The sequence below is a fragment of the Notamacropus eugenii genome, chromosome 2 (genome assembly GCF_028372415.1).
Source record: "Notamacropus eugenii isolate mMacEug1 chromosome 2, mMacEug1.pri_v2, whole genome shotgun sequence".
Lineage (NCBI taxonomy): Eukaryota > Metazoa > Chordata > Mammalia > Diprotodontia > Macropodidae > Notamacropus > Notamacropus eugenii.
In genome coordinates this window covers 494,124,085-494,139,487 of record NC_092873.1, presented here as the reverse complement: position 1 = coordinate 494,139,487, position 15,403 = coordinate 494,124,085, and the positions used below count along the sequence as shown (strand labels likewise).

The 15,403-nt window shown below is 40.5% G+C and overlaps 1 protein-coding gene across 4 annotated transcripts in view; it reads left to right on the top strand.

Annotated features, from left to right (window-relative positions):
- The window catches only part of MCOLN2 (mucolipin TRP cation channel 2), an 82,911-nt gene extending 68,424 nt beyond the window's left edge, over positions 1 to 14,487 (top strand). For 3 of the 4 annotated variants that reach the window (XM_072648904.1, XM_072648905.1, XM_072648907.1), the window contains 3 exons: positions 5,105 to 5,311; positions 8,214 to 8,335; positions 13,528 to 14,487. In XM_072648904.1, the coding sequence (XP_072505005.1) occupies positions 5,105 to 5,311; positions 8,214 to 8,335; positions 13,528 to 13,564 (366 nt within the window). In that variant the 3' untranslated portion in view covers positions 13,565 to 14,487. The remainder of the gene's footprint in view (positions 1 to 5,104; positions 5,312 to 8,213; positions 8,336 to 13,527) is intronic. The other variant, XM_072648906.1, reaches the window with a different exon arrangement.
- Positions 14,488 to 15,403: the final 916 nt, after the last annotated feature.

Here is a 15,403-nt window from a genome sequence, read left to right as displayed (position 1 = left end):
ATATTCAGAAACTTCCCCCCATAATACAAATTGAGAAAATCACTGTGTCTGTTGGAGCCAAATGGTTTTTCAGAAACCTTTAAGGAGATTAGCCCCTAGGCCCCTTTCATGAATTAACGTAAAATAGCCCTAACCAGCACAGTAGATGCTTAACAATGCCTTTTTACCAAACAAGAGGGAAAGGAAGAGGGAAGGCCACCATTTTGGGCCACCATTCAGCCAGGAAGAGGAATTCTACATCTTTCTCTTGATGTTCTCTCCACTGACACTAAACTTTAGTGATTCAATTGAAGAAGACCCAGAGTGAACTCCCTCCATCTTGCTGACCCTTTGCTTTGGAACTAATGTACTTTGGCACCCAAGTTCTTCCAAGACTAAGATGTCTGGGCACAGAAAACTGGAAAAGTGATTGAGGTTCTCTGAAACCACATTTTGAATTATTCAACCTTATATTTTCATTCAGCTTTATATTTTCAGGGTGTTCTGTGGTTACTATTCAGCAATTCATTTCAAGAAGCATTTATGAAATGCCTACTTTGCGCCTGCTCGTTGCTCAGCAACCCGAATACAAGGGCAGAACCAAGCCTGTTCCTGTCCTCAAAGGGCTTATGATCTGTTCATTTATTCATGCATTCAGCAGACATTTGTTACATACTTGCTACAGAGGGAAAAAAAATGGAAATTGTGCTCACCCACAAGGAGTTTACATTCGGGAGTTAAAGCATTCCAGGGACTTTGGGCATGGAGACAAAATGGAAATTGTGCCTGCCCACAAGGAATTTAGATCCTCCTAGGAGAAAGAGCATTCTAGGGAATTTGGGTATGGAGACAAAGTGGAAATTGTGCCTACCCACAAGAAGTTTACATTCTCCTAGGAGACAGAACATACTAGAGGCTTTGGGTATGGAGACAAAAATGGAAATTGTACCTACCCACAAGGATTTTACATTCTCCTAGGAGAAAGAATATTCTAGGGAATTTGGGTATGGAGACAAAATGGAAATTGTGCCTGCCCACAAGAAATTTACATTCTTCTAGGAGACAGAACATACTAGAGGCTTTGGGTGTGGAGATAAAAATGGAAATTGTACCTACCCACAAGGAGTCTGCATTCTCCTAGGAGAAATTCTAGGGTATCTACCTGCCCATAAGGAGCTTATGTTCCCCTAGGAAAAATAAGTACATGTATAAGTATAAATGTAAAATATATAGAAAGGAAATACAATCTAATGGGGGAGGGATACTTGAACTGAGCTTCTAAGGAAACTAGAGATTCTAAGAGGTTGAGATGAATAAAAATTGCCTTCTAGGGATGGGGAAGGTCATGTACAGGGAACAGCCAGTAAGCCAGTTTACCTACTTAGAGTACAGGAAGTATTACAATAAAGCCAGAAAGGGAGGCTGTAGCCATATTGTAAAGGACTTTGGATGCCAAAGTAGAGGTGCTTATTTTATCTTGAAGACAGATTGATACAGAAGTTAGAGCAGGGGATTTTGTGTTCATATGGAGATTTGAATCCCAAATGGACCTTAGTTTTCTTATCTGTAAAATGTGAGTGAATTGGATTCAATGACCTCTAAAGTCCCCATCATTCCTAAATCTATGAGTTTAAGAGTAGCGGGGGCCAACATAGCCTACACTTGTGATTCATGAATATCACTTTGGCATCTGTATAAGGGATGGAATAGAAGTGGAAGAGACTGGAAGCCAGGACACCAGTAAGGGATGGAATGGAGGTGGAAGAGACTGGAAGCCAGGACACCAGGACGCTGTAAGCCTGGGTGAGAGGTGATGAGCTGGTACCTCTGTGAGTACAGATGGAGGGTCAGATGAAAGTGATTGTTTTTGACAGGTTCTTGTCCCCCTTAGAGCCTGATCCAGGAAAGGGAAGCTGTTTGCCCAGTGATGGGCAGAGTTGTTGGCTGAATATAGAGGACTTCTCTACTCAAAGCCTTCTGCTCCCTCTAGTTAAGCCACTCTCCAGCCCTGTACCCAATCTTTAAAAAAAATAAACCAAAATAAAATTGCTTGCTGGCTGGACCCTATGGTTCAAGGTCCCCAGAGGTGGTGTTGGAACCAAAATTGAGTTGCCCTTTGTGTGTGTCTGCCTTTACTGCCCACTAGCTGGGAGCCAGTCCAAGCCATAGAACCATAGAATGTGAGTACTGAAATGAACCTGAGAGATCTGAGAGGTAGGCTTGTGATAGTAATGACTAGTAATTCTGGCTCAATCATGCAAGCAGTGTCACTCATTAGTCCACATACTTGGGTTTCTCTCATTGTCCTGTAGCTTGGGTGGGTGAGTGGAGTGGTCAGAATGTTAGAGGCTTGTGAATGGTGCCTGGACCATCTGGCCTGGTCTTTAAGGAAACATCCCTTGGGACCCAAACAGTGCTCCTGAGTATCTATAGATTATAAGTAGTTCTCCCACCCTCAAAGCATGAAATACAAGACCTTGTCTCCTCTTCCAAACTCTGTATATTTGAAAAAAAAAAAAAAGAAAAGAAAATCAAAATCTACTCGTTATGATGAAACTCCTCCCACCCCCCCAGTACAAGGAAATTGTCTGCGGAAATTGGCTTCTGCTCCCAGCTCCTTCTGCCATCAGTGTGAGATCCCTAGGTAACAGTGCATGAAATGACAAGAGGGTGGGGGCCAGACGTTTGTACCTCATTGGGGCTTTGCTCTCCATAGCCGATAGGTGGGGTGAGATAAGTCTGAAACACACACCAGGGGTGGGAGGCTTTGTGACGATAAATCTCTTTAATGCTTTCCAATTTAACTGTGCCTTAATTAATGCGGAAGAAAGAGGAGGAATGAATATGATACCGACCTTATTCCAACCCAATCAGTGTGCTTTCACTGCTCCTTACCAGACAGGCCTAGGATGCTTGCTTGCAATTCTGGACATTCTATGAAGCCTAGAATTTTCTTGAGTTTTGCAATTAGGAACACTAATTGGCTCAATCCTAATGGAGTTCCAGGAAATAAACATGACTTATTGATGGAGCTGTCCAGCCATGATTGACAACGGTAGAAAACTGTTTTAAATTCATTGGCTCAAGGCCCATGGCGGGAATGGAAATGATTTACTCTATAAGCTCTGACCTTTTAACTGTTAAATAAAAATTTGCACATTGTTAAATGGCTTGCTTACTGATACATTCCCATGTGTGTGTGTGTTTCTTTAACACTGCCCTCTGGCTTGTTAACAGAAGTCCTGGTTAGCTTGGCTGATTGGAGTTGTTGTTAATGAGGTACATGTTTTTGGTCTGATTCCCCTGTGGGAGAGTTTGCCATGGTGTCAGACTACCCTAACCCTAACTTGCCAAGCCACAAATACCTCTGGGTCACAATAGCTGGGATTTTGTATCTCCCCAGGCTCCTAGGCCAGTGCCTAGGACTCAGATTACCCCTCTCTGTTCAGTAGCAGCTGGAAAAATAGGGTTCCATACTTCCCTATGGAAGTATGGAAAAATAGGGATCCCATATTTTCCCTGGCTCAAGGTCCAGGGGCCTTTGGCTTTGTATGCAAAAGCTAGAGGAAGATGCAAAATTTGTGTAAAAACCCTAGGATCCAATATATGTTGGGGAGGGAAGCATAATTAAGAGGGCAGGCCAGAAAGAGATCTAGTTCTTATTTTATTGGCGGAATGTACTTTACATATTTCCCTTGAGTCCTACCTAGAATTTACCCCAGCATTGCTTGGCTTCAAAGGACCTTAGGTACCCCTGGGTTTTTGCTATTTTTCTTGGCTATTGGGTTTGAATTCCTGCCCTTTATTTGTGGATAATGTGATCTAGGGGACAGAGTACTGGGTTTGGATTTGGAGGGTAAGTCAGTAAACCTCTGTGGATTTTACTTTCCTCATCTATAAAATGAAGAGGCCTGGACTAGCTGACTTCCAAGCTTCCCTCTGGCTTGAAATCTTAATACTCAGATGGCAAAAGACCAGTCTAAACCAATCAATAAGTACTGAGGTTAGTCCCTGATGGACATTTTTGTCCAGGTGAAAGAAGTATGGGATGTAATTCTGGACCTTCCTTTTTCTAATATTCTATCGAGAGTGGCAAGATTAAAAGTTATGAAATAATTTAGAAAATATTTGCTATGAACGATGAAATGTAGAAAAGTGCAACAAAGAGAGATGGGAATGAACTGAAGGAAGCCAGGGAAGGCTTTCTAGAGGAAGTAAGGAGATTTAGGCCTTGAAGATGGTCAAGATTTAGACTGGCAGAGCAAGAGAGTGGGGCATGGAGAAAAAGCTTTCAAAGTGGGGGGGGGGGGCAGCAGGAAAGCCACAAGGAGACTGCCAGGTTTGAAGTAAAAGTGTTGAGTGAAAAGTCAACAGTGAATTAGAACAAAAAAAGTGAGGAGGACACAAACAGGGCAATTTTGTTACTACAATTTTAAAAAACTATTGGGAACAGAAGTTTACAATTTTGTGTACAATGTTTTTTGTCCTTTTTTTTTCTTTTGTGTTGAAATATCGATGTTGATTAACTGTAGTTCATATTTTTTTTAAAAAGAAACTTTGAAAAATAAATTTGAGTGAGCAGTGAATGAAGGAATGAATGAAGGAATTTGAGTTGGTAAATGGGGGCTAGACTGAAGGGCTTGAAAAGCCAAAGGAGTCTGGACTTGTTTATTAGCCATTAGAGAGTCATTGCATGTTTTTAAGTAGGAGAAGAGATAACAGTGAGTACCAGGGTTTGGGAGATGCCTCGTTTGGACTAATAGGTTTCTGAAAAAAGAGCTGGATGATCTCACCTAATGGAACCTTGGTGTTTTCAGAAAGTGTGATCCTATTTCACTTTGCATCTTGTGTTTTAACCCTTGAGCCCTTGGGCCTATAGATTTTCTTTCCATTAATAATAGCTATCTGAACAGCCAGGAAGTGCTACCAATAACATAGGACCCAAGCTGGCATCACCCATCAGAAACATGTGCATGGTTGGGTAGAAGCCCATGTGTTTTCATTGCCAGCAGATTTCTGAATTCCTAATGTTTTAAAAACAAAGCTGAGCTACTTTTCCTACTGTGTCAATGGACTTGGAAAATTGAAACCTCTCCTCTTCTTTCCCCTCTCTACCCCTACCAAGTTTGAAGACCTGAGCACAGTAGCCGAATGTTTGTTTTCTCTGGTGAATGGTGATGACATGTTCGCAACCTTTGCTCAAATCCAGCAGAAAAGCATCTTGGTGTGGCTTTTCAGTCGTGTGTATTTATATTCCTTCATCAGCCTTTTTATATACATGATTCTAAGTCTCTTCATCGCACTTATTACAGACTCCTATGACACCATTAAGGTAAATTGTTATTTCATCTTAATTATTCAATCTTTTGTTCCTAGCAAATGGTACATTTTCTTTTGGAGGGTGCTGGGTGACTAGAGGGTACACTGGTTAGGGAGGGCAAGCATAGAATTATAGAGTAGGAGTTGGAAAGCCTCTTAGAGCTCATCTTGTTCAACCCCCTTGTTTTATAGATAATGTAACAGAAGCCCCAGGGAGGTAAATTTTCAGAGCAGCTGTACTATGTAATCTCATGTTCAGATCTGAAAGGGAGTTGGATTTTCATCCAGCAGCAAAACAAACTAAGATGGTGACATTCTAGTAATCAGTTCAGACAGAGCTGGATATGGCTATTTGGGAGCTAAATACTGGACACTAATTAGTGCATAACAATATTGTAGGAGCATCCTTTGATAGATTATTAGCCAGATACTTGTGTTTTTTTCTCTTCTTAAAGGACATCTAGAGGTACTTAGCCCTTAAGGTTTGCTTAAAATTGAGTAAGAGAGGAAGTTCCTGTTATTTAATTCCCAGTGGACAAATTAATAAAAGCTTGTTAAACATCTGTTGTATGTAGAACACTGTGTTGGGGAGCAAGGGTGGTGAGGGGGGGAGGGATAGAAAGTCTAGGTAAGACACTTATAATTTATCATGTAACATTGTATCTTTTAGCTAATTCTGATTTGGGTAAGATAGTTTCCAGAGATTGACACACCCTGTCCAGGAACAATGCCAGAGTTTAGTTGATCATTGTTTGTGGTTCTAGAGCTAGAGGAGTAGACAGTTCACATCTGAAATAATTTGTTCAGCTTTGGATACTATATTTTGGTAAGCTAGGGAGCATCCACAAGGGTGGCCAGTGGGCTAAAAAGCCTTGAGGTCATGTCATATAAGGATCAAATGAAGGAACTGAGGGTGTTTAACCTAGGAGAAGACTTAGGGGGAAGATATGATAACTATAGTCAAGTATTTGGAGGATTGACATGGAAGACGGATTAGACAGAATTGAAGAATTCAGAGTTTGAAAAGGATCTTCAGGTCATACTTGAAAGGAATCCCTGCTACAATATACACAGCAAATAGTCACCCAGCCTCTTGTTAAAAACCTTCAGTGAGGAGGGGAACCCACAGCCTGCCAAAGTTGCTCATTCAGCTTTTGGATAGATATTCTGCCTGGTTACAGGAGACAGAACTAGGAGCAATGGATAGAAATTGCAAAGGGGCAAATTTTAGTTTGATCTAAGGAAAACAATTAGGGCTGTCAGTGGTAAGCTACAAATCCAAAGCAATGAAGACAAAATTATGTCACTTAGCTCTTACCAGAGAGGTAATGGACTTGAAATTCAAAATAAGACATATTTTTTGGATATGGCCAATATGGAAATTTGTTTTGCTGGATTATATATGTCTGTTATGAGGATACATACACCTATATATCGGGGGGCATGAGAGGGAGAGATAATAAATACTTGTTAAAAAAATTTAGAGTGCTTTTCAAATAGAATAAACTGCCCCAAGAGATAGTGATTTTCTCCTCCTAGACATTTGCAAAGGCTAGGTGACCACTTGTCAAAACTGTAAGGAGGATTCTTTCTTGTTCAGGTGTGAGTTGTTCTAGAGGGCCTTGGAGGCTCCTTCCAACTCAGAGATTCTGGGATTTGAGGATAGACATTATCTTTCAGGTCAAGATTGTGATAGCCTGGAGAGTCTCAAGTGTGACATAGCTCTAGCTCACTGTGTTTATAGTGATGTTGGCTCAACAGCAGATGGCATTTCTGTGGAAGTTCATTTTTCAGATGATGAGACTCACTGTCCATGGAGACCCACTTGAGATGTAATGCCATTGTCTGGGAAGAGGTTGAGAGTTCCAACCCCTCTCCTACTTGGCCTCCTTTTCACATCTGAGCCATGACACCTGGAAAGTCAACCTCATTGAAAAATTCTAACCAGCAATCATGTGTACAAGGAGATTAGTGAATCGTCATCTTCACATTAGGGTCACCCACAATTTGCTTTAATAACAAGAGTGAACGTTTATGTGGGAGATAATAGTTTCCTACTATAATTCTAGAGAATGAATCTTTGAAGCTGAAATGTTCCTGGAAGTATTCCAAGCTTAAATATTGATGCAGGTCACTCTCAGGAGCTCTCATTGAACATAAGGAAATTGGGGACTGGCATGATGGAGGCAGAGATACATGATAGTTGGCTGGCTACCTTCATTAAGCCTGCTTTCAGGGGGCTCCATCTCTCACCTCTACAAAAGGAGAAAAAAGTTCAGGATTTGGGGTAGATATGTAGTTGATCCCTGGGGTTGGGAGAATATTTTATGTAATCAATCCAAGAAAAGGGAAGGAGAGAAGAAAGAAGGAAAGAATTGATGGAAGGAAGGGATAGATGGGAAAAATGGAGGAAGGGAAGGAGGAAGAGGAAGGAAAGAGAAGGAGGGATGGATGGAAAGTTATCTAAACAACTAAAATAGAGAGGGAGGGATTGTCAGAGAGAGGAAGGAAGGGATGGATTGATGGGTAGATGGAAGAAAAGGAGGGAGGGAAGAAAGGCAGGTAGATTATGATTGGTCTATAGGAAGTTTTATTATTTTCTATCTTGATCCTAATACCTTAAGCTCTTCACAGTTTATGGAGCACTCCAATATGCCTATCTAATTTTAAAGAGTTACCTCCTTCCCTTTCTCTCTTGGATTTTTATTTTCATTTGTGTCTTGGTTTCCATGGTGGCCCTGCCTTCTCTGTTCCTGTAGTGACAGCTTAATTCAACTTAGTTAGTATCAACTTTTAGATCTCTGTTCCTAGTGTGGGAGAGCTCTATTCTAGCCTAGGTGGCTTTGGACTGTTGACAATGGGAATGATTTCTCACTCCCTATAAATAAGGTAACATCATTATGTGCTTTTTAAAGAAATACCAACAGAATGGCTTTCCTCTAACGGACCTTCAAGAATTCCTAAAGGAATGCAGTGGCAATGAGGAGTACCAGAAACGAGCCCCCACCCCTGTGACCTTTCTCTGCTGCTGTCAGAGGTGGGTGCTGCCATTTCCTTGATTCATAGATGCCCTTGGGTGTTCCCTCAGAGACTTTTTTCTTGGTCTAAAGAGTTTGTTCCAAGGCTAAAGCCATGCTTGGAAAACAACAGTTTCCAGGGAATCTCCAGTTTCTTCTCTACCCCAGTCACTTTCAAAAATGACTGTCTCTTATTATGAGGTAGGACAGTATGGTGTTATATAAACAGTCCAGTTGAATTCATTTCAATCAAACTAATGTTTATTAAACTCCTAACACATGCCAAGTACTGTGCTAGGCTCTGGAAATACAAAGACAAAAATGACTTCATTCTTGCCCTTGAGAAGCTTATGTTCTGCCGGAGAGAAAAAAGTACATGGTTAAGCAAATAAAAATGTAGGCAAATTAAATTAATTTGGAAGAGGAGGGAGAGGGTAGGAATCCCACTAGTTCCTGGGGAAATCAAATGTACATTTGAACTGATCCTCCAAGAGACATAGAGGTTCCAGGAGGAGGAACATTCCTGCCATGGGGGATATCCTGTATAAAGGTAAAGAGATGAGAAATAGAAGGGCTTGGAAGCAGTTTTGGTGCAGTGAAAGAAGCTGGATTTGGAGTTAGATGACCTTGGAAACCCATTTCTGCTAGTTACTACTTATGTGACCCTATACAAATCACTTCATTTTTCTGGGCCTTGGTTTCCTCATTTGTAAAATGAGAGGAGTGGTCTAGATATCATTGGTTTAATTCCTCAGTGGGAAAGTTTGCTTTCCCCTATTCCCCAGCCCTAGCCAGTAAACTGTAAATGGGCAAGATGATCCCAAAGGTCCCTTCCTATGACAGACTTTACAAGTCACCTGACCAAGGTTGAGAACATGGATTTGCTGGTGCCCCCTTCTTAGCAGGATGACCCCAGATGTCCCTTCCAACCATAGATCTTATGAGTCACTTGGCCAGGGTTGAGAACATGGGATTTGCTGTATTCTTCTCTGTAGATGTTTTAAAAGCCAAGGAAATAGTTTCTCTAAAATTCTAGGGCACTTTTAACAATGTTAGCAAGTGTTGGATGCTCCTACTAGGAAAGTAGAATACAAGCTCCTTGAGGTCAGGGATTGTTTTGATTTTGTCTTTCTCCTCAGAGTCTAGTGCATAGATGAGCCTGCAAGGAATAGGTTGAATTACATTGAGTTGAATAAGAGGGTTTTGGAAGCAAAATTAAATATTAAAAGTGTTTTCTTTTGGTTTAGAGCAAGGCTCCTTAGTGTAGGATCAGTGAATTTGGATGAGGAAAAGATATATCTTTATTTTTAACTATTTCCTTCCATTAGGAGAAGGGGTTGTTCATATTGTTCAATCTTTTTTCAATCATGTCTAACTCTTCATGATCCCATTTGGGGTTTTCTTGGCAAGGACGCAAGAGTGGTTTGCCATTTCCTTCTTCAGCTCATTTTACACATGAGGAACTGAGGCCAACAGAGATTCTTGACTTGTCCAGGGTTACATAGCTAGAAAATGTCTGGGGCCGGATTTGAACTCACAAAGATGATTCTTCCTGAGTCTAAGCCCAGAGTTCTATCTACTGCTCCACCTAGCTTCCTGGAGAAGTGCTGTATAGACTTTGCCATATTACCAATGGGGTCTATGACACACAGAAAAGGGATAAGAAAACTGGGGTAGGGGCAAAAAACCAACCACCAAATCCAGCTGTCTGAAGGAAGTATTAGCAAAAAAAAAAACTTCATTTGGATGTGAACGAGGAGAATGTGAAGCCAAATACATTCTCCTTCTCACTCTCTCTAGAAGTGAGAAGCTTTAGTTTAGAGGAGGAATGCTGATTTAAGAGACCTCATTCAGATGCTTAGTCAGATCTATCTCCTCTGGCTCCTCTGCCTGCCTTGGAAGTCATCTTTTCCTAGCTGTCTTCTCAGCATTGTGTTGTATATCTCAGGGGTGGGGAACCTGAAGGGATTCAGTCAAAGGGCTGCTCTTGAGGATCTAGAGGGCCACATGTGGCCTCAAGACCACAGGTTCCCCACCTCTGGTATATCTGATTATTCCAATAGCATCCTGCCTGTGTTTTGAGGGCAGACTTAACAGAAGCAGAGAAAGAGCTTGAAGAGTAGACTGAATTTGAGCTCAGTAGCTTCTTAAATATGCTTAGAAGGTTGTGGTTTCCTCTTAACTAGGGCTTTCAAGTCATTCATATATACACACACACACACACACACATAGATACACACATACACACATATATGTATATACGCGTGTGTGTATGTATGCGTGTGTATCTGTATATATGTATGTATACATACATATAGGTGTATAAATTTGTATCAAGTAAAAAAAGGAAAATGTTGATACAGTTTCAAAATACCTCCTTTTCCACATCAAAAGACTGAATTCCTATTTGTTTGAGAAAAATAATCTAAACCACCCCTAGGGGAGAAAAAGACAGAAAAATTGAGTTGCTGTTTCAGAGCATAGAACGTATTTCTCTGTTAATCAATTCACAGTCTGTCTTGGGATTTGAAATGAGGATATGATTGAGCATTTCCAAAGAATGCCTAGTAAATCTGAAATGAGGGTTTCTGAGAAGAGTCGATTTTTAATGACATTTCATCTTCCACGAACATTTAATTGCAGCAGTGAGCTTGGATAAATGCAAATTCATTTTCTTTGATTGGCATTTGGCTCCTGAGGGGTGCCCTGTTTGGTGGAGGGCTTTGAGAATTGTGGGCCTGTTTGTTATTTGTTTTTTGCAAAGACAAATACGTTAGAGGATGTGGAGGTATGACTCCTGAAAGATAATTGAAATGTCATTGGAGTTTGGCTGCTTAGTTTGTACCACAAAATGCCCCGAGGGGTTATAATTGTGGTGTATTAGAAAAGCCATCTCATTGCAAAGAAGAGCTCCATCCGTGAGTGTCCCCAATGCCACTCATGCTGCCACATCTAACCACTGATGGACAGATGTATGGTGGTTTCCAGACTTGTTGACAAACTGGACAGGAGTTTAGAAGGAGAAGAGGCTGTTAAATCAGCAACAGTACCTTTTGTGCACAAGACCTGTTGAAATGCTATGAAATAGAAGCTGGCATGAAGGGTAGATGTAAATTGGAGTTTGTGGAAGCAGAAGAGTTGGTACCACTGTTGGGGAATAAAGGAAGCTGTTAGATGGGTTAATAAAGATCACGGGGTCCTAGATCTGGCCTACCCATGTGTAGGTTTCGGGGAGGGGGGCCTATAAACTTAGGTAGGGAAAAAAATGCATTTTCATTTTCACTGAGTTTAAAAAAATTTTATGCATTTGAAAATGCATAAAGGCTGAGAAGGAGTCCATAGACGTCTTTGGGGTGCTAAAGGGGTTGTTGACACAAAGTTAAGAACTCCTGCTGAGTGGCAATAAAAGGACTTTACAGGTCACCCAGTCTAATGTCTTCATTTTACAGATGGAGAGAATGAAGGTCCATAGAGGTAAATCATTTTTACAAGGTCATATTGAGAATAAGTAGCATTAGTAGAGTTGTGGTTCAAGACCTGGGTCTGAGTTTAGCCTTTTTTTAATTTTTATTTATTTATTTATTTTTTTTCACTGTTCTCATTGGGAATGGGTGGTGATTTTCAGTTTTAGGTGGTTTTAGGTTGTAGCAGGGAATCTGGGATATTCTGTAGATATCAAGGAGCATAAACAGGTTTAAGGCTGGTGACCACCTGATTTGTCTATTCATGTGGCAACAGTCCATTACAGTAAATCAGTTTCCCAAAGAAGGATTAAATATGATCAAGTTTGAATCTTGGGAGATGTGTGTAATTCCTGGGGAAAGAGAAGAAGAAAAACTCATTAAAGGATCAAAGGGCTAAAAGGAACCTTTGAGATCTTCCATTTTGACTGTTAGATAATAGAAGGACTGTGCATTTGAACCCAGAATTACAAAAAGGATCAAAGAAGAGTTGGGCATTAACAGTGTCAAAAGTAACAGGTATGTAGGAGGGGGAAAAAATAAAAAAAAGCCTTCATTTAACCAGAAAGATTAAACTGAAGTTGGTGACCTTAGTAAGCTTGACTTCAGTGGAATGAGAGGAAAAGCCAAGCTCTTGCTGGGGAGAAATATAAGTGATGGCTAAGTAGGGACAGCCTGCCTTTGCGGTGCTTAGCCACAAATGGACCAACAGTCTCCATCAGCAAGTGCGTTTTGAATACCTGCTGTGTGCTAGGCATGGTTTTAGTCTATGGGGAGACAGATTAAAAAAGAAGGGGAAGAAAAGAAAAATTTCTGCCTTCAAGCCTCTTTTATTTTATTGGGAAAATAACGTGTGAGAACTTGAACCCAACAAATATGTGTTAAGTTCCTACTGATAATATTTAACCCACATATATGAGAACTGGGGTTAAACACCAATGACATAAGGATGAACAAATAGTTTAGTTTCTGTTTACAGCCTACTAGAATGTTAATGGCAAAGGCAGTAGGATAATCATGCTGCTTGGCGTGGTGGAAAGGTGGAGGTGAGGAAGAGGCCATCGTAGGAATTGTGGTCTGTGAAAAGAGCTGGTAGATGAGTTTACACCATTAAGGCCTGAGAGTGTGGGAAAGGAGCCTTAGCTTGTAATGAGCAGGGGTGGTTATGAGTCAGATAACAGGATGAAGGGTTGATACTCTGAAGTCAAAGGCATCTTTGGTCCTCAAAGAGTACTGGAAGGTTAAGAAAGTTAACTGCTTGAACCCTGATAAGGTCTGAACTAAACAAGAACAACAAATGATCTTGAGATGGTTAACCCTGGAAAATTTCATTTCTTTGGAAGGAGTGTGTAACCAGTCCTTACAAGTGTGTATGCTTGTCTTTTAAAAATTATTTGATGAGTTTGCGAGTCAAAGAGTCAAACCTTAAGTCAGAAAACCCTGGGTTCAAATGCTATCTCTGATATATACCAGCTATGTGACTGTGGGCACTTAAACCATCTTCTCAGAGATGCTGATCTGCATTGGTGGATGAATTTTCCATACCAGGTAGCTCCTCACACTAATAAAATGCCCTTTCCTTCCATCGACCCCAAAACAAAACAAAACACCCAGCTGCATTTAACCTGATGAGTTTACAATGCTGAACTTTGTCTCTTGTTATGTGCTCTTAATTCTCTGCAGTAAGATATTGAATCACGATGTTCTTCTATCTTCTTTCCTCCCACAACCTCCCCCTCTCTCTGTTGCAGGCGACGAAGTGATGACGATTTGATACTTATTAACTAAGGACCTGCTGGCCAGAAAGAATGGAATTTCAGGCCTCCTTACACCATGAAAATGCAGGGTGCGACCAGGCTATTGTTGCTGGAACAGTTCCCCAGATTGCAGAGAGAAAGGGTTTGGACCTGTGTTTCCATAAACTGACTTACTGAACTGCAGAGAAATTGCTAATTGCTGCTGCCTGTTGGTTCAAGGACCAAAGCTACTTTTTTTATGAACTTAGATTACAGAGAACAGACCACCCATCTCTCCAGGAGCACATTAGGATAAGGACAACCAGGTTTTTTTTAGTTTGTCTTTTTATTTATAGGATGAAACATTTGGCAGAGGGGAAATAAGGAGAGGAAGTGAAATAAATATTACATATTTCAAAAAGTCTAAAACAATGATGTTAAAACTACATACATAGAGACATGTGGTTCGTGGTAAAAACTAACGGGAAAGAAAAACAGTGCTTGGGTTGGAAGATGTTTTAATGATTCCCACAGGTTGGTTGCTGGACTAAATTGAAAAGATCCCAATCTGATGACCTGTTAAGCCATTTAAAGATATAAAGTTTTTTTTTTAAAGATTCTTAAAATGAACTAAAGTAATTTACTTTATTAGAGACATTTCTTGATCCATTTTTTAAAAAAAAATTTTTTCCCTGTGGTTTTTTTTCTACTTACTCAGAAACCTTCATTTTAATGGGTTGGCTCATGTGTTAGCTGGACATGGGCTCATTGGAACCCATCCCTACCATTCAAGTTACTTGGTACCTGCACACTAACCTAATTGAAGGTGGAGGGGAGGAGACATGGTTGTTGCATGGACAGAACACATTTTAATATAAACCAATTCCAGATTGAATACCATTAATGTACTGTTTATCCTTCAAGTTATGATAACATAGAATTTTGTTAAATCAATAAATATATTTTTTATGACAATTCATGGTACTGCCTAATATGTTTCATGCTAGGATGTCAGCATTCAAGTAATGGAGGAAGTGGAGGTGGTAGACTACTCCCTGTCTAAACCAAGGAATTTAGATGATCTTTCTCCAATCAGGTTCCAGACTTGGGGTGTGTGTGTGTGTGTGTGTGTGTGTGTGTGTGTGCGCGTGTGTGTGTGTGATGACTGACCACAAGAACCTATGATCAGTTAGTTGATTTGATCAAAATTCTTCCCTTTCCAGGCATATAATATACTCATGTGTGCTTAAAGGTTTTCCTTTAAACACGCTTTAAAGGCCACTACTGTTAATCCTCTTTTCCTGGATCCCAGCTAGGATTCTTGCTAGAAAAAGATTAATGATGGTCTCTCACGTTCCCATTATCCTCTGACTAGAACCTTCTTCCAACATCTCTTTTATTTCTCCTGCCTCCTTCCAAGTCTGTCCATTGCTCCCAGTGGGAGAATTTAAAAGAAGAAAAATCTCCCTCAAGGTTCTCCTGCTTTGTTGTTACATTGTATTTTCATTTTTTAAAAAATCATTACAATTGTAACTTTCCCTCTGTATCATCTGTTCCAAGTTCATTATGGGAAGGGGTGGGGAGGTTGCTCTCACAACTCCGCAGTTAATGAGTACATGTGGGACAAACCATTCTCTGGTTCTGACTTTTTTCCCTTACTCCAACTCTCCATTAGGAAAGATCATTTTGAAGGTTCAAATACACTTCCTCCTTCTCTAATGGTCCAGGTACCTGGTTTATTTCTGTAATTCCCCAGGCTCCTCCCTCTTTTCTTGGCTGACTTTTTTGCTGACAGGGCAACCACATAGCTAGCTAGATACAAAGCAACTTCCCATAGATCAGTGCCTTTCCACTTTTTTCATTCTGGGATACACTTGTAAGTTTGTTTTCG